Source organism: Nilaparvata lugens, chromosome 7 (genome assembly GCF_014356525.2).
Source record: "Nilaparvata lugens isolate BPH chromosome 7, ASM1435652v1, whole genome shotgun sequence".
In the NCBI taxonomy this organism is placed as follows: domain Eukaryota; kingdom Metazoa; phylum Arthropoda; class Insecta; order Hemiptera; family Delphacidae; genus Nilaparvata; species Nilaparvata lugens.
Genome location: NC_052510.1, coordinates 40,648,331 through 40,668,851, shown reverse-complemented (window position 1 = coordinate 40,668,851; position 20,521 = coordinate 40,648,331). Strand labels below are relative to the sequence as shown.

Genomic DNA, 20,521 nt, shown 5'->3' with positions numbered 1-20,521 from the left:
TTTTGTGTTTCTCCTCTCTATAATAACACTGTAATATTATTTGCCACAGCAATATACATTTTTTGCCACGAACAACTGGCATTGTAACAATATAAAGGTTTGGCTTCTAATAATAGAGGAAGGTAATAACAGTTGAGACTGAGAGAATTGGTTTCAAGTATCGAATAAATCACTGGATATTTATTACCAGGAAACTTATGATTATTAGATTTTATTCTTGTTTCATCATCAATTTCGATGAATTTGTGAATTTCGTGAAGGAATAGTTGGAGAAAAAGGAGAGAATTTTTCTACTCTGCCAATTAATCGCATTATCTTTGTGATTTGTGCTGGAGGCTATATTGTGACGACATAACTATTTATTCGGATTTTTGATTTGAATAGAATTGGAATAATTGTGATAGAATTAAGTTCCAAACTTGAAAATTCCAGTTCAATAAAATTTTAATTGGAATAGAGTTGTATTGAAATGAGCTATTCCAATGAGATATTATTACATTTGCTCAATGAGTGAAAATGAGAATGAGTGGAATTTTTTATAGTACATTTTTTGTAGAATTATGGACTGATATTAGCCTACTCTCTAGGGCCTATTATAGTAATCAACCATCATTTTAACAATAAGAATTTTATAAATCGTCAATATTGAGGCTTCTTGAAGGAATTTCGCGGTAAAGGGTTTGTAAGAATGGAATTAAACATTTAAATTATGAGTGTTTACTAAACTTTTTTCGAAAACAACAAGGTCACCAACACAAAACTTGTAATATTATTCAAAAACTACAAGGTCACCAACACAAGACTTTTAATATGGAGCATGTTCAATCATTATTATTGAATGAAACAACAAGGTCACCAACATAAGACTTTACTAGTTGTTGAACTTTCTATCTATTAAACGATACATAGATGAAATGCAATTCAGTTTAATATATGGGTGGAAAGAGGAACAGTGAAACTAGAATAGAGAAAGAGAAGAGGGTGATAAGAGAAGACGAGCGAGAGAGAGAGTATGAGAGAGTGGGAGTGATAAAAAAGGTGTAATGAAGGGTGGAAGAAGGATGATAAGAGAGAATGAAGAAATATTAGTTAAAGTCAACATTTGAAAAAGGATTGCTCCTTTTTTTAGTTGAAAATTTACAATAATATTTCATTTATCTTACAAGTTCACATAACAATGACTGAGAGAGAAGTAACAAGATCAATATAAAAAAGCTTTTCCCGATTTCCATGAATAATTCTTCATTATTATTTCTCTAAAAGTAGGGTGAAAGTTAACACAGTGCTCTGTCTCGGATAACAGATGTATTTCTGTCGCAAATTTATTGCAAATACTGACAAATCGGTGTAACTGATTAATTGTATGAATTGACCTTGCCATTGACACTGACCTGCTGTTGCAATGATCGTTTTGTTGCAATAAATAATTATTTCTGTTGATTATACTACAATAGCATCTTTTCGTATTTTCACTCTATGCTAATACAAATACTATAAAGAATGTGATAAGTATTGACTACTAGTAGTTCTGTGAACAGTAGACCTCACGCAGTATTCTCATCCACAAGTACCTGATGTCAACTGTTTTAAATGTTAACAAAATCAGTTCACGTTTGAATTTGTATTCCATAATTTATTAATATTTATGTTAATTTAAACAATGAATAGAATATATTTCTATTCCAGAATTTTTATAATATTCATCCAGTTCCGTGATAATCTTTCAATCTAATGAAAATTAATTTTTTTTAATCAAAAATATTAAAATTTCTTCAGCATTATTTAGTTCATTTGATTATTTTTAATCACCTATTAAATTAGTTTTTTCGAATGTGAGAATATTGATACTGATGGACGCATAATAATACCATGACTGCAAAACAAAATATTGAAACCAAAGACTTTAAAGCTGCGATTAGACCAAATTTGATATTTATTAACAAAATTTTAATAACTCAATCCTTATAGATTATATTAGATTGAACATAACTTATCATACACATGGTGAACATGTGTGTTTGTCAACTTGCGTTCAATCTAATAGAATCTATAAGGAATAAGTTATTAATATTTTGTTAATAACTTTGGTGTAAACCCAACTTAAAGATGCAAACCTCTTCAAGGTCTTTGATTGAAACTATAGACCTTATACAAATACAGTAATAGACTGGCTTCTCCACACATCTGTGTAATCACTTGTCAGCTGATTTATGATGAATAATTCTATAGTCTGATTTTTACTCTAATATTGGCATATGAAGGAGGCTCCTTTTTCCTTTTATATCATCATTGAAATGCAAAATTTCCAAAAACCTTGTATATACGTCGACGCGCAATTTAAAAAGGAACATACCTGTCAAATTTCATGAAAATCTATTCCCGCGTTTCGCCGTAAATGCGCAACATATAAACATAATATAAACAATTAAACATTTACACATTTAAACATTTAAACATTTAAACATTTAAACATTAAACATTTAACATTTAAACATTAAACATTAAACATTTAAAACATTTGAACATTTAAACATTTAAACATTCAAACATTTAAAACATTTGAACATTTGAACATTTGAACATTTGAACATTTGAACATTTAAACATTTAAACATTCAAACATTTAAACATTTAAAATTTAAACATTTAAACATTAACATTTAAACATTAACATTTAAAACATTTGAACATTTAAACATTTAACTTTAAACATTTAAACATTCAAACATTTAAACATTCAAACATTCAAACATTCAAACATTCAAACATTTAAACATTTAAACTTTAAACATTTAAACATTTAAACATTAAACATTTAAACATTTAACTTTAAACATTTAAAACATTTGAACATTTAAAACATTTGAACATTTGAACATTTAAAACATTTGAACATTTGAACATTTAAAACATTTAAACATTTAAAACATTTTAAACATTTAAAACATTTGAACATTTGAACATTTGAACATTTAAAACATTTTAAACATTTAAACTTTAACATTTAAACATTTAAACATTCAAACATTCAAACATTCAAACATTTAAAACATTTAAACATTTAAACATTCAAACATTCAAACATTTAAAACATTTGAACATTTAAACATTTAAACATTTAACATTAAACATTTAAACATTCAAACATTTAAACATTTAAAACATTTGAACATTTGAACATTTAAACATTTAAAATTTAAACATTTAAACATTTACACATTTAAACATTTAAAACATTTGAACATTTAAACATTTAAACATTTAAACATTTAAACATTTAACATTTAAACATTTAAAACATTTAAACATTTAAACATTTAAACATTTAAACATTTAAACATTTAAACATTTAAACATTTAACATTTAAACATTTACATTTAAACATTTAAACATTTAAACATTTAAACATTTAAACATTTAAACATTTAAACATTTAAAACATTTAAACATTTAAACATTTAAACATTTAAACATTAAACATTTAAACATTTAACATTTAAACATTTAAACATTTAAACATTTAAACATTTAAACATTTAACATTTAAACATTAAAACATTTAAACATTTAAACATTCAAACATTTAAACATTCAAACATTCAAACATTTAAACATTTAAACATTTAAACATTTAAACATTTAAACATTTAAACATTTAAACATTTAAACATTTAAACATTTAAACATTTAAACATTTAAACATTAAACATTTAAACATTTAAACATTAACATTTAAACATTTAAACATTTAAACATTTAAACATTTAAACATTTAAACATTTAACTTTAAACATTTAAACATTTAAACATTTAAACATTTAAACATTTAAACATTTAACATTAAACATTTAAACATTAAACATTTAAACATTTAAACATTTAAACATTTAAAACATTTAAACATTTAAACATTAACATTTAAAACATTTGAACATTTGAACATTTAAACATTTAAACATTTAAACATTTAAACATTTAAACATTTAAACATTTAAACATTTAAACATTAAACATTTAAACATTTAAACATTTAAAATTTAAACATTTAAACATTTAAACATTTAAACATTTAAACATTTAACATTTAAACATTTAAACATTTAAACATTTAAACATTTAAACATTAAACATTTAAACATTTAAACATTTAAACATTTAAACATTAAACATTTAAACATTTAAACATTTAAACATTTAAACATTTAAACATTTAAACATTTTTAAACATTTCTAAACATTTAAACATTTGAACATTTGAACATTTAAACATTAAGAGAAATGCCAAACCGTCGACTTGAATCTTAGACCTCACTTCGTTCGGTCAATAAAGATCGGTTACCTAGCTACAATTATTGAATGAGAAGCAATATTTTCTTCTTATTGCATTGAACTGAAACAAAAAAAAAATGAACTTCTGGTCCATATGAACCTGATGATTCTATTAACAGTAGCCGATCAACCTCATTCATTCCTCTTCTTTCATTGACAATAGCACGATTTTATCCTATTTTCACTGGTTTAATAGATTTCAGGTATCATTCATTCGATAGATTATTCAAATAATTATTCCTGATACATTAAATTCATGAAAAATCAGTGTGGCACACACACACTACCTTTCTAACCATGATAAAATATTTCTCACTGGTATGTACTCTTGCTCAAGGAACTCCTTTGTTGTATTTGTAATTTTATCTGATAGAAGTACTTTATCCAATTTTACTTTTTGTGTAGTTGAGAAGTTGATATTGTTGTAATTATTCATATTGAATGAAAAAGACTGAGAAATTGTCAAAAAACCACTGATTTATTGATAATTAGAAAGACCGGTTTCGGTTATTACACCATTGTCAATCTCTGATAAACCAGAGAGTTGACAATGGTGTAATAACCGAAACCGGTCTTTCCAATATTATCAATAAATCAGTGGTTTTTTGACAATTTCTCAGTCTTTTTCATTCAATATCCAATTTTACTTGTTATGTAACAATGCATTTTACTTCGTTATTAGTTGATATCTTGGTCATAAATTTGTTCATTTCATTTATCATTTTTTTATCCCTATCCTCATGTACAGTACATTTTCTACATTAGATTGTAATTCTTCCTTTCAATTCTTCAATAATTATTTGTTATTGAATCGCGCTTCGCAAAGAAGAAGGAGAATAAGAAGGAATAAGGAGAAGAATGAGATGAAGAAGAAGATAAAGAAGGGGAAGAAGGAGGAGAAGAGAGAGAAGAAGAAGAAGAAGAAGAGAAGAAGAAGAAGAAGAAGAAGAAGAAGAAGAGGTCGAAAAAGAAAAGGATGATGAAGGAGAAGAAGAGGAGAAAGAAGAAGAAGAAAACGATGATGAAGAAGAAACCTCATCACATTCATCTTCATCATCTATACCTCTATCCATTCGCAATTGCGAAATGAATGTAATGAGATAATAGGACAAAAGTGAAAATTTAAATTTTTCATTCCTATGCCTATTAACTCCCGAACGGAGCTCGGTCCCCAGATATTTATTTCTGATGGAAACTTTAGTCATTCCTTTTTATTATTCATCTTTTATGAAAGCTATACGATTTATCGTGTTCACAGACACTCACACACATTTGCACACACCGACCAACACCCAGAAATCATGTTTATGAACTCAGGCGGTCATGAAACGTGCAGAAAACTTGAAATTGGGGTAACGTAAGTTTTCCGGAAAGCAATACTTTCCTCACCTATAGTAGTAGGTAGGGCTAGGAAAGTAGAAGCACAAAATGCTCATGAAATTCATGAGTATTTTTCCGATTTCCATGTATTTTCCATATTTCTCGAAGTTTCTGCAATGCGTTTGCATGTTTACCGATAGTATCGTTCAAATGGTTCAATCATAAGTCATAACAGTTTTTTCTTATAGTGAGAGCTTTCACTCAATGAAGTCCAATTCGAAACATTCTCATTCAGTATTTTAGCTTGTTGATATCGGTCTGTATTCCTGTGTACCCATAACTTATAAAGTATCGTATATATCTATTTATTCGTTTATTGTAAATGGATTGATAGAGTACATGAATACAACGTTGTACCTATATTTATACAGAGTGATTCTTAATTATGGTAAAATAATTCAATACGTGATAGTAGAGGTAAAAATAATCATGTAAGTTGTGTAAACTAAATTTGAATAAAAGTTAAATAAAATGTATTCTTATGTAGTACATTACACCACAAAAATTTGCTGTTTTATGAGGAGAGAACTAATAACTCATAGGTTGTAGCCGATTGCAGATAAAATATTCGGTTTTTTATAAAAAGTTTTATTTTTATATGAAAGTAACACAATCTAAGTTTAATTAATTGACATTAAACTGCACTGACAATTCTCTCGTGCTCTTCTCTGAATGTTCATAAATTTCATTAAGAACTTGTTCTTCTAACTCAACAGTCCTAGTAGATCTGCCTGCATAAATGTGCTCTTTGGACATCAAAGAATCTGTTTCAGACAGAAGTTGATGAATAGTGGCAAAAAACCTTGAACTTGGTCATACTCGGTTAGGAAAGTTCTCTTGATACAAACGTCTTGCTTCAGTACTACAGTGTCCCATCCCGAACATTAAATGCATGTCAGCTAATATACGGAGTATGAATAATGTCTAAAATTATCTGCCATTTTTTAAAAAGTTAACACCTAACACAAAAGCAAAGTGAAATGGTTACAAATAACTGGTTAATAGATTAAACAAAAAACACAGCGCTGTTACAGTAGGCCTAACTTAAGGTGCAAATCCACCGCAGTGCAGCACAGTGCGCAACAGTGTGGTGCACAGTGCACTGTGCACCACACTGTTGCGCACTGTGCTGCACAAAAATGTCTCTCTGGTGTAGCATGGTACTACAAACACGCACAATGTTCGCGCACTCTGCCTGGCTGTGCGCGTACAATTTGTGCAGCACTTGTCTTGATGGTGGGAGAACATCGTGTTCGTCAACATTGTGGCGCACTTCATTTTAGCTTCTGCTACCGGAGCGAAAACATTTTGTGCGTAACCTGTGTTTCTGTCTGACCGTTCAATTTTTACTTTTCTATATTGTGATATTCCTCTTTAAAAAATGGAATGGACAAATGAAAAAATTATCAGTTTCATTAATGAAATAGAGATGAGGCCAGTCATGTGGGATGTGTGTCATGTGGACTATAAAAATAGAAATAAAAAACATGACGCAATGAATAAGATTAGTGAAATTTTCAAGTGTGACACAACAGAGGTTCTGCGGAAATGGAAGATAATATTGGCACAGTTTCGACGGGAGAAACAAAAAATTAAAGCTTCAAAACGTACGGGTTCTGCAGCTTCTGAAGTGTACATCCCAAAGTGGTTCGGATTTCAACACTTGGAATTTTTAAACGACAGAGATGAGCCCAATGAAAGCATAAACACACTAGACGACATAAATGATCAGGTGAGCTACATTTTCATGTATGAATAATACAAAAGCATCGTCGGCCAGAATCACGTGGGGCATTGGTTTATTTCTCCCTGGTAAATTGCAAGGCGGTGGTAAATTTAATTGTTCCTGTCGCAGTTTATTGTACAAAGTGCTATTACTAAAAATACCCCCATCTGAAATTCTTCCTTTGCATCCTACATCCACATACATAAAAGAATATTTGGCGTCAACTAATGCAAAAAGTACAATACTGAACTGCGATTTATGTAATTGAAAAAGTCACTTCCACTATTTTTCGGTGCTTGGATGACAACATGTTTTCCATCTATTGCGCCCAGGCAGTTAGGAAAATTCCATAAATCGTTGAATCCACGTTCCACCTCCATCCATTCATCTTTTGTATTAGGTAACTGAAACAAATTTTTTATTTTCAGTTAACTGAAATGCAACAACAAGGAGGAGAAGAACTGTTTACTGAAAATGAACAAGTGGCAAAGGAATCTGTTGATACCTCACTACAATCAATCAATCTACCAATCAAGCGTTCTACAGCTAAAAGACAGCGACTACACAATAAAAACGATGCAATGGTATCAGAAGCCTATGAAGTAATGAAAGGTATGCAAGAAAAACTTGACCGTACAAATAATGACGCGATACAAGTTTTTTCTACTGGTGTCGCAGCTAAATTGCGGCAAATTCCAAATGATCGCATAAAACTTCTAGTGCAAAGAGATATCGACAACTTATTGTATGATGCAATACTTGGCATTGGAAAGTATCATACTACACCAATGCCATCACCATATTCGGGGGGAGCCATCATACCGTGACAAGTATTCTCAATCTTCACGGTCCAATGAGTTATATTCGACAGCTAACCCAAATGATACAAGGGTGGACCATCAAAGTACGGAATATTCTGTAGACGATTCGTGGTACATGAAGTAATTTACAAATTTACATTGAAAGTTACATAAAATTTGTATTATAATTTTTCTATAATAAATCAACATTTTTTATTACTTATTTCTTATTTTATTGTGTTAGAGGCGAGAGGTAATAACATGCATCACAAAACGTTACTTGATAATGTGAAGTTGTAGCGGGTGTTAATAGAAATATTGCACACACAGGAGTTAATATCGTTATCGAAAGTAAGATTGAACAAAAAATTCGAAATGAAAATTAATATTGAATATATTTATAATTATTATGATTATATTGTTATAATAAAATATTTATTTTATAATATAATTTGAAGGACACAGGGAAAAATGTAGGATGCGTGTTATTCCCCCTCCCCACCCTTCACCATAAATCTTAAAATTATTTGGTAATTGTGCAAACTCACCTTTATGACTTCTTTCAACGTAGAGATTAAAGCATAACACACCTCGGGAACAATACGAGATATCAGTTGTCTAGACACTTTAAACAAATACATCAAGCTTACGAAAGAATCACCAGTAGCTAGATATCTCAATGTTATGGCGAGTCTCAATTGCTCTGAAACACATTGTCTATAATTTGTGTCTCTTTTAGCAATAATTGGTCCAATTTTTCCCAAAAGGTACTCAAAATCATGACAAGAAATTCGTGTAAAATTAATATTTTCTTATTTGAAACAAAATAAATCAGCTGTTATTTGAATCCATGTTTCATTTGCAATCAGCTACAACCTAAGAATTATTAGTTCTCTCCTCATAGAACAGCAAATTTTTGTGTTGTAATGTACTACATAAAAATACATTTTATTTAAATGTTATTAAAATTTAGCTCACACCGCTTACATAATTCTTTTCAGAATGAAATTCTCTACAATTTTTATTGCAAAAAATTATTTGTTTACTGGTCATTAAAGAAAGTTAGTGGGCATCAAACGTAGAAGTCTGTGTTTTTCTACTTGGATTTTTTGCACATTTCAACTTTTTTCTCAAAAACTAATTAGACTACAGCTTCCAGACTAGTTTTATTAAATTTTTCAGATATTTTTCCATATGAATTCAGCATAAGTTTTTCAAAAACTAGTCCCCAAACAATTCAGCATCGGTGTATTTCACCAGAGGAACTGAATTCCGGGCGAAATCTTTCACTCTGTATAGCTCGCTAATGAAGCGTTTATGGATATTTATTTATAGCCCAGTCAAATAGTCATTATAAAGCGACCCGACCAAACAAAAATTAAGGTAATTGATTTTATTGCTTTAATCAGTCCATTTGGGTTCTAGTAAGAGTAATCTATGGTTTCCCACCAAAATTTCTGAAGGCATAACTTTTGGTAGCCTGAAAACCGCTAAATTTTCGTACTTTTTTCAGTTTTTCATCGATATATCTAAAACTAATTGTTCTATCAATATTTTTGTTCTATACTTTTCTAAAGAGCATTAAATTTTCTACAATTTTCATCTATAGAACGTTTATCTATCTAGGAAGCGAGTTAAAGCTCGTCGAAAATTGGTAATTTTTTCAATTTTGCGAAAAATCACCAAATTCACGGTTTTTAGTTGGATTTACGGCTGAATTAGTTGTCTGTAGTATTAATTGATAGTGATAATGGTGTTATCATGATGTTTAAGAGGTCAGTGATAATCTTACTGGCTCATAATGGTGAAAATGAGAATTAGTTATTTGTTGTAAGGGAGCCAAGTCAGCTTTGTCATTTGAGGTTCCCAGAGGAAGATGACAGAAAAGGGATGTGTGAGGTTAAGATTAATGAGGTTAATTGAGAATATTAGACTAAGGTTAATGAGGTGTGTGGTTAAGATTAGGTCAGATAAGTTAATCTATTGAAATAGATAACATAGTATTCATGGTTAGATTCTAGATTGCAATAAAAATGAGTGAAATGAAAGTTATTTTGAATTAAATTACTCAGGAAGTTATATAAACTTCTAGAAGTTATTAAACGAAATGGTAATTTAATGCATTCAAAATCTTCAACAATTATTATAATGCTATTTCAAGGAATCGTTTGCAATACTATTTATACAAATGTATAATGTTTATCTAAATGAAAAAGTAAAGTTTGAACATAATATGAATGTCCATTCTTGGGAAAGGTTGGGGGCGCGACAGTCGAGACCGACGACATTCGAGGCCTACGACCGTAGAGGACTGTTTTACAGTCCTCTACGGTCGTAGGCCTCGACTGTCGGGAGTGTACAAAAATTAGAGTGGCCTCAACTGTCGCCTAACGCAGGCGACATTTGAGGCCACTTTTTCAGGAGTCCTCTCCTGTTGTAGGTCTCGACTGTCGGGGCTGTACAAAAATTAGAGTGGCCTCAACTGTCGCCTAACGCAGGCGACATTTGAGGCCTCTTTTTCAGGAGTCCTCTACCGTCGCTGGCCTCGAATGTCGCTGGTCTCGACTGTCGGGCCTGTACAAAAATTAGAGACTCGCTTCCAGCAGGTGACAGTTGAGGACAAATTCTACTGCGATTCCAGACAAAATACATTTTATAATGATTATAACTTCTGATTTGTTGAAAACTAAATAATGGAAACTTCCTTCATAAGAAAAGCATATGAACTTTGAAGGTTGATAGTGCTTATCCTTGAAGGATTTTCAGAACGATCATCTTTGTGAAGAATTACAGCTTAATCAGTCAAGTATTTCAAGCGTGATGATCTCACATACAAACAGACAACAAGACAGACACCATCTCGTCTTATAGATGGATAGATGATAGATAAATATTTAGATTTGTCAATGAAGGAGGCATAATGCAGTAGTAATGGATTCCCAGTACTGGAATGTATATGACTTGACAACCTTTGTTGACGAAACTCAATTGGAGGAGTCCTCTTTTTCAGGAGTCCTCTGCCGTCGCAGGTCTCGACTGTCGGGGCTGTACAAAAATTAGAGTGGCCTCAAATGTCGCCTGCGTTAGGCGACATTTGAAGCCTCTTTTTCAGGAGTCCTCTGCTGTCGCAGGTCTCGACTGTCGGGGCTGTACAAAAATTAGAGTGGCCTCAACTGTCGCCTAACACAGGCGACATTTGAGGCCACTTTTTCAGGGGTCCTCTACCGTCGCTGGCCTCGAATGTCGCCGGTCTCTACCGTCGCTGGTCTCGACTGTCGCAGGACTCTTCTGTCGTTTGCCTCGATTGACATCGACCCGAAAGGTTGTGTAGTGGTTCAGTGGTAGTGACTAGGGCACAGAATAGGTATGTGTACTGTGACTAGGAGAAGGACGAGCAGAACCTAAATTGAGCCTCTTGAAGCCTTTTCGTGCCCCAACGCATGTGGACGGGGAATGATCACGTGACACTTCTCACATTGGAGTCTGCGTGAACTGCAGCTACTCAGTTTACGAGTTTACCTTGATTGTAGTGTTTGTTACTCTGGCTAGCGTGTAAAACAATGAGTGGGATCGACGATACACTGTGTTTTATTTGTCAGACAACTAAAGAAGATGAGTCAAGTCACATTGTGACCCAGAGAGGACTGAAAAGATTGTTAGAATGTAGTGTTGAACGCCAAAATCCTCACCATCAACGCTTTCTCAAGAAAAGTGGAGAGGTGAGGATTCACAACTCTTGTCAAAAAAGTATGTAAATCCAAAACTAATAGCAGCATGCACTCGTCGGGGTGAAGAATCACCTCAAGCGGGACTGTCCCGTCCATCACGAGGTACTTTCAACTTCAGAGAGCAATGCTTCATGTGTGGGTAAGGGAATCCTAAGTACTTTCTGCAAAAGGAAGGCAAGAAGTCTTGTTCAAAGCGAACTGCTATTTGAGAGGTGACAAAGTTGGAAATGAGAAGCTCAGTTTTGGATGCTGCAAAGAAAAGAGGTGATGAGTGGGCAATGAAATTGATTGAACGTGTCCAGAGTGAGACTGACTTAATAGCTGTAGATGCAAGGTACCATAGTGAATGTAACAAAAACTTTACCTACCAGTTGGTCTAAGAGGAAAGAAGGGGCGACCACAATCTCGAGATGTTGATGATGCCATGGACCATATTTTTTTCCTATATGGAGACTAATTCTGATGAGTGTCAGTAACTCAACGAAGAGTTAACTAAACAAATAGCCTCTCAATTACAGCAGCCTGATGACCGAACCATCAAAAGCCGTCTTTTTGGTAAGTATGGAGGAGATATATTGAGCTGAGTTCAAAGAGAACAGTAGTTTGTCTCTGAAACAATGGCTATACAATTCTAAGTGACAAGTGGTATAATGACAGAGATAAAGATCCTGCAGCAGATCGGCTACGAGTTGTAAAAGCAGCTGGCGATATATAATTCTGGAAGACATTAGGTCCCATGCATATGACCTTTCCAAGTATACCCCATCTGACAAATTCTTGTCTGATGTTGATTCAGTTATACCTGAGTCTGTTATACTTCTATTTGAAACAATTGTTTTGAGACACAAGCATGGTTCATTGAAAAAATGTGTGGCTTTTTCACATGCCCTGATTAGTGCAGTCCGACCACGATCATTTATTTCCAGTATCCTTACAACCCTCAGTGCCTACATGTATAGAAGGTTGGGGTCCAGACATATTGTTGATGTGGTTTCAGGTTTGGGCTTTGCAGCATCCTACTCAGATGTCCAACTTGTTGAATTGTCAGCAATTCTGCGCAATCAGGATAAACAACTACAATTTGAATCAACGTTAGTATTCACAATATAATTTTCACACTATAATACTGTATAACGTGCACATTTCATTCCCAACAATTGACGTTTTTAGCAATTAGCATTTAGTCTGAATTCACCCAACAACAGTTAGCGCCAAATCATGAGTCTCATAAATTCAATCACTACTGTCAAACCTTGTGGTTCCTTAAAATATACATTTTTTTGTTCAAAATCTTTCATCAGTGTTTGTATTAACATCTCAGTAATACTCTTATTACGATCAAATAATACATAATATGACTTTATGAGAAGTAAAAAGGAAACATATATGGATTTCGTGATTTTTCGCAAAGTTGAAAAAATTAACAATTGTCGACAAGCTATAACTCGCTTCATATAGGAGATAGAAGAACGTTTTACAGTTGAAAATTGTAGAGAATGCAATGCTCTTTAAAACAGTATGGAATAAAAATATTGATAAAACAATTGGTTTTGGAGATATCGTCGAAAAACTGGAAAAAGTACGAAAATTTAGTGGTTTTTAGGCTGCCAAAAGTTATGCCTTCAGAAATTTTGGTGGGAAACCATAGATTCTTACTAGAACCTCAATGGACCGATTAAAGCAATAAAATCAATTACCTTAATTTTTGTTTGGTCCGATGTACTATTTGATTGGGCTAATATGTTTATAAGAACTTTTTTCTTATTTTCACCTCTACTATCACGTATTAAATTATTTTACCATAATTAAGAATCACCCTGTATATCTAATCGATATCGGAATATTGTAAACTTCATATATTTTCTTTGTTGAACCCAAGAGCCCAAGCTGTACTATACTATTTTTTATATTGTGAAGAGAATATTTTTGTCAGCATTAGTTGAATAGGAAGTATTGATTCTATCGACAAGAATTGCTGGCAGTTTAAAGTGAATTTGATTGTAGTTTACTGTATTATAGCGAAGTGGACTGTAGGTACTTTATTTAGCGCAGTACTGCAGTTTATATTCCCGAAATTATCGAAATCACGCTATGAACTCTCTTCCATTCCTTCAGAGGAACCCACCCCCCTCAAGGGATAGCTAGGGAGCTCCAACCCCCCCCCCCAGCACGAGACACCCTTGAAAGTAACCAAGAGTACAATGTACTCAAACCTTTCCTTTGTTTGATACTCTTCTTGAGGGTTCAAACTCCCAAGATACCTTTCTACTCCTCGTCCTGGTCCCCTCCTCCTTGGGGTACAATGTACTCGAGTCTTTTGAAACACCATGAAAACTTATTGAATTGTTGGTTCTTCTAAGCAATAGGAGATGGATTGTTTAGGGGTAAGGTTTAAACTCCATGATCTTTTAATTGTTCTTTTCTGATAGTCCAACAGAGAAATAGTATGATAGTATAAGTTCAGGCAACGAATGCTCAAAGAAAGGTATTGAGGGAAAAGTTTGGAACACAATTTTTGACCCTGCAGCTCTTTTAAGGATAGTAAGGTGAACATAATATCAAAAGTCCTCACTCCTACCCCCTGTGCTAAGGTGGTGGGGGTGTTTTGAAAGAACCATATTATGGTTTTTTGCACATATTTCGATCAATATGCGTTTTTCGGAAATTTTTGTCAAATACAAAATTGATACTCACAAATTAGCCTACAAGTTTCATTCGTAACATTTTCTAGTTAGAAGGTATACATATCAAAAGACCTTATCCCTACCCTTTTGTGCTTGAGTGATGAGGGTGGCTTAAAAGTATCGTTTTTTCGTTTCTGGCTTACACGCATGTATCTTGGATGTTCTAAAAGTTCTGTTCAGTGAAGTTTTGTGATATCTCCTTTACTTTTCGAGATATCCACCTTTGAGAGTGTGAAATCTTTTAGAAGACCGTTTTCCTTCTAACTTTTTGCACTTTCAGGGCTTATTAATCAACAACAATGCATCGAAAAAATAAGTACCGAACGTTGGGTTGTAGAAGATTCAACTCTCTTCAATTTGATGCATTATATCAGAATTTTATGCTTTCCATCAATTGTTGTAGAACCTTTGTGTTGAGTAGGAAATTCTCAATACAGCAACATGTGTCAACTTGACGGTATTCCACCTTTAGCACAGGGGTTAGAGATGAGTATTTTCAATATGTTCAGCTCCCAACTAGTCCTAATGAAGCTGCAGAGTAAAAAATTGTGTTCCAGATATTGAGTCCAAATTACATTGTCAAATTATATATTGTTGCTGTATTGAGAATTGCACACTGAACACTAACAATAATAATTGATGGAAAGCATGAAATATTGATGTAATGCATTAAATATTGTAGAGAGTTGAATCCTCTACAACCCAACGTTCAGTACTTATTTTTTCGATGCATTGTTGTTGAGTAATGAGCCCAGGAAGTGCAAAAAGTTAAAAGAAAAATTGTATTTTCAAAAATTTTACACTTTTAAAGGTGAATAATAAGGCCAAAAAGATGAAAATCGGAGCTGAAAGGGGTTTTTCTTGAAAATATGACACTTTTGAGAGCTCACACCTAGAAAACCAAAAGAGATAATGTTGGGAAAATGTTGAAGATGAAACTTGTAAGCTAATTTGTAAGCTTCAATTTTGTATTCGATAAAAATTCCGGAAAGAGGAATATTGTTCGAAATAAATATGTGCAAAAACCAAAATATAGTTCTTCCAAACCACCCCCACCTCCTTAGCACAGGAGGTAGGAGTAAGTACTTTTGATAATGTTTTCCCCTCTACCATCCTTGAAAGAGCTGCAGGGTCAAAAATTGTGTTCCGAACTTTTCCCTCTATAATCTTTCATGGACTGGACTATAAAGTACAGAATACTTCTGTACTACTGTATACATATATTTAACAGAATAGTATTTTACACTGTATTGTACAGTGATAGACTAATAGAGAATAGTGAGCTGTTGTAGAGAGACCATTGATAGGTTGTGACCAGTGACTATAGAATGTACATTATATACTCACTGGTTGTGACTTCCAAGTCCTGACAAAGAGATCGTGTTAGTAGGTATTGAATTGATTTTTCTTAGTTTTTTTCCATGAGAATGTATAAGATTAACAATGAAGCCTGTGAATGGAGTTACAATAGTCCGCTCTAAGAAAGTTGATTGCTGTTCGTTTTGAGAGAAAAATTCTGTTAAACTTGAATTTGACAGAAGTTCTTCAAGTAGAGTGGAAATTTCGGGGTTGTAATTTTTTGTAAGTTTAATTTTCTCCTTAAACTCGGTCTTGATAATGGTAAAATAGTTTCTTTTACTGATGATACAGTCATAATTTTTTCACATAAGAGTTGGACCAATGTTTTTGAAGTTACTGAGGATGACATGAATATAGTCAAAAAATGGTTGGACTCAAATACCCTTAGTCTTAATAATTCAAAAACTAAATCCATAAATTTTGCTGTAAATGCAGGTGGTCAACCAAATGCAGAATTTTGAATGAATCTGCATTTGAACTGTAGACACTCTTACCTGAGACTGCCCATCTATTGAAAAAGTTAATGGGTCTATTAAAAAGTTAAGTAATCTGGGTGTAATAATGAACGAATATTTGAGGTGGAGTCCACACATAACTTTCCTTTGCAATAAACTAAAATATGCAAACTATAAATTTCACAAAATTAACAACATTTTTAACTTGGAAAGTCTTAGGATGAAATACTATGCTTTTGTACAGTCTTTAATTCAATATGGCTTAGTATTATGGGGTGGAGCCTATGACACTCACCTTCTTAATCTATTTTTGATTCAAAAGTACATAATTAAGACAATTAAAAAAAAACTAGGTTATATTCGAGTGAATCCCTCTTTGTTGGATTTAATGTAATAACAATGAGGCAACTTCATTTTAAAAGACTTCTTAAACATATGTTGTTAAAAACAAAGATACATTTATCAGAACTGATAAACTGTTTTATAACTTAAGACCTGACACATCTTCGAAATATATTATCCACGATTCAAAGTTGAGCTTTATAAGAAGACAGATCATGTATATGAGCACGAGATTTATAAATACTTTAACATTCGATTTTGAATTAAAAGTTCGAGATAGAATGATTGATACTTGGATTAAGGAGAGGTTATTTTTTTCACTGGGAGCGGAATGGTGGTAGTGTCAATTTGATTTGTATTTTTTTCTCATTCAATTTTGTTTTTCATCGTTTTCAAGCTATCTATATATTTAATCGTTTATTCTTTATAGTTGATCTACTTTTTGTTTTTATTTATTTATTTATATAAATACTCCCACCAGCGGGCAAGATGTTTTTTCTTTTGCTGGTGGCGCCTAAAAAATTGAACTTTGATCTTAGGTTTTCATGATTAGTCAAGTTCTATCCTCCGTTATTTCTTAGTTTAAGATATTGTGTTCTTGTTAGACTTGTCTATTTCAAATTTTTGTAATGTATGAATTTTTTGGCAAATGAATTTCAAATTTCAAACATACTGGCTTGTAGATCAGCTACATATAAGATAAGTTCCAAAAATATTTTGCCGGCTAATGTGAATCACAAACTATAATCTTGAATCAATAATTTTTCTTCCAAAAGATAGGGATTCTACACAATCAAATTTCAGGAATAAATGGGATGTACTTCACTTCGCCGAAACTCTAGAACTTTACTTTACTTTTCTTGTTCGTCACAATTATTAAACTGAATTAAGGGAGCAACGATCCCGCAGTATTTGACACGTCAAAGTTTAATCTAATATCTACCATCCCTCATATTTCAACACAACAGATCCCACATAACATACATCAATCAAACATTATTCAACAAGGAAGTCTGCTAAACCTGTACGGACACAATACAATAAGGAATTCCCTGAGTGTAATTTGAACTCCTTCAAGCCATCAATCTCTCTTATGTGAGATGGGATTGAATTAAATATTTTCATTGCTATATAAAACGGACCACTCTCCAGCAGGCTAAGTCTGTGATGTGGGTAAACAAAACCTCTAAATCTTGTATTATGGGGATGACTCACCTGGTTATCCTCATACATTCGTCTATTTTCAAAAACGAAAATTGCTAAATCTAATATATAAATAGCAGGAGCCGTCAGGAATCTCTTTTCTTTAAAATAAGATCTGCAAGAACGCATCTTGTAAATTATCCTAAAGGCTTTTTTCTGCAGTATGAATACTCTATAATTTTTCCCCAAAAAATTACTCCATATCTCATAACTGACAGAAAATAGGCGTGATATACCAAAACAACAGTTTTTTCACTCCCTACTCTAGCCATTACTCTTAATGCAAACAAGGCTCTATTCAATTTACTAGTGACATGAGAAATATGTAGCTTCCATTTGGAATCACTCTCCACCATCAGACCCAAGAATGTCGTGGAATCAGAAATTTCAACTCTACTCTGAGTATTCAAGTTTATTCCAAAACTTTTATAATCTCTACTAAAGAGAATTACTTCAGTTTTTTTGTAGTCCAAACTAAGACTATTCTGAACAAACCACGAATCTAATTCAGCAAAACACCTCTCAGCCTCTTATCAAACATTCACTGTTCCTACTGGTGATTAAAGCTGTAGTGTAGTAAAGCATGGAACACCACACATGTGTCGATGTGTCCATGACACATTCTTCAAAAACAATTCACAAGTTGAAATATATAATGAAGAAAACATTTTCCTTATAGAATAAAAATCTAGTCTTTTTTGTTGTAAAAGTTAACAGCTGCCAAGACCCTCAGCTCGTGTTCTTAATGCATCATTGCGGCTAGTTGACGAGAAACATTACTGTTCAATTGTTGACTTTTCAGCTTTTTTCTTGCTTTTCCAAACAATCAAGCTGTCCAAAAAAAGTTTACAATACAATATTCATTTTTTCAACAATAAGATGTACAGAGTGAAATACAATGAGAAAGAAGGAGAGAAAAAAGCGAGTGAGGGAAAAGTGTTTGTTTTTGTGTGAAATAACACAACTATGAAATCCAAACAACCTATTTTCCTTATCCCAGAGTGAGCAATACACTCGAAAAATAATACTTTTGAAGGTTCTTTTTCAATAATCATAAAAGCATATAGTACATCAAAACATTTTATTTTATTTTCGTATCGTTGAATCAAGCCTACCATGTTATTTATTTATTTATTTATTAATCAAATATCTGACATGAGGAGAGAGACAAAAGGTTCATGCCCAAAACTGTTTTATTTCCAATTTATACTATACTGACTGAATAAAATGTAGTTCATGTCACTTTCACTTTTCAAAAAACACACTCTTCAAAGCTCAGAAAATCGAGAAAACTTTCAAACAGATTGATAATCTTCACAATATATATATGATCGGTAAAATCCATTGAATTGAGATAGCTATAGCCTAAACCTAAATCCAAGTCAGCATGTATTTCATTTCTTCGAATACCTAGTGTAGGCCTATGTGTCCAGGGTATCGAACTTGAAGATTACTATGCTTATACACAAATTGATGGAACTTTTGAAACCGTAAAAAGCGTTGTTTCTCATGCATTGAACAATTTTAATATACAAGTGTCATTAATTAAAGTGTATAAAAATAGTTACCTTATAAAAATTGATTGAATTTATTGACCTTACATCAAAATCTAATATCTTCTCTGATTAAATAGCTAAGTATTGCCCGTAGTGTACTCTTGACATTCTATCAATAGAACAATCATTCTTTTGTAATAAACAATGCACTCACTCCATAATTCATACATCATTCTATGAAAATTGATGTAATCTCCGTCTAATCTTAGCACATGTAAGCAATTTTGCCGAGACAGTATAGGCAACAAATTACAATAGAATGTGATGAATTGGCAATAAGATTTGAAAATCCTAGATAATTCCACTTTTTATGATTATTCAATTAATTGATTTGATCTAATACCAGCAGAAAATTCACTATGGAAACTGTGAAAAACCGACGGTGTGAAAAGCTACGGAAAACTCAGTTGACTGTAGAAGGAAGAGTATGACAACTTTTCCATAGCACCGCGAATTAATATGGAATCAAGCAATTTGTTCAACTGTTCTGGAAGCTATTTTCCGAATGGAATATTTTAACAGCGCTTCATTCAAAACTGAACAATTTAACTCATCTAAAAAACATACCATACAACACGTTCGATACAATGCAATAAATTGATTTGGAGCATCTAAATTTGAAAATTTACTTTGTGAACATATTAGTGGTCTAAAAATTTTCGAAGTGAAGAGCTACAAGACTTAACCTATCTCGGACTATGTGTAACCATATCTAAATTGGGGAGAGGAATAGCACAAGGTTACCTTATTTTTCCTCTCCCTATCATTTATATGATGTATACTTATTATATCAATCAATAATAATAATAATAATCAATAAAACATAATTGAAAAGCCAGGTCAAATAAGTATCTTATACTTCACATGTATACAACATCACATCCAGTAATAAAACATACCAAAATATTAATGAAATGACAACATTAATAAACACACACAAAAATAAAAAAATAATAAT

At 32.2% G+C, this 20,521-nt stretch overlaps 4 protein-coding genes across 10 annotated transcripts in view; 2 read left to right on the top strand and 2 right to left on the bottom strand.

Annotated features, from left to right (window-relative positions):
* The window catches only part of LOC111043724 (1-acyl-sn-glycerol-3-phosphate acyltransferase alpha), a 76,059-nt gene that overhangs the window by 8,237 nt on the left and 47,301 nt on the right, over positions 1–20,521 (top strand). The gene's annotated exons all lie outside the window — the stretch shown is intronic.
* The window catches only part of LOC111043723 (1-acyl-sn-glycerol-3-phosphate acyltransferase alpha), a 118,940-nt gene that overhangs the window by 84,346 nt on the left and 14,073 nt on the right, over positions 1–20,521 (bottom strand). The gene's annotated exons all lie outside the window — the stretch shown is intronic.
* On the top strand, positions 6,985–8,404 carry LOC111043718. The gene is made up of 2 exons (XM_022328749.2): positions 6,985–7,442; positions 7,865–8,404. Exons 1-2 carry the CDS (start codon positions 7,092–7,094, stop codon positions 8,261–8,263), a joined length of 750 nt encoding a protein of 249 aa, XP_022184441.2. The 5' UTR covers positions 6,985–7,091; the 3' UTR covers positions 8,264–8,404.
* LOC120352415 (protein ANTAGONIST OF LIKE HETEROCHROMATIN PROTEIN 1-like) lies at positions 7,478–9,030 on the bottom strand. The gene is made up of 2 exons (XM_039432787.1): positions 8,785–9,030; positions 7,478–7,840 (listed from the first exon to the last, which is right to left on the bottom strand). Exons 1-2 carry the CDS (start codon positions 8,875–8,877, stop codon positions 7,661–7,663), a joined length of 273 nt encoding a protein of 90 aa, XP_039288721.1. The 5' UTR covers positions 8,878–9,030; the 3' UTR covers positions 7,478–7,660.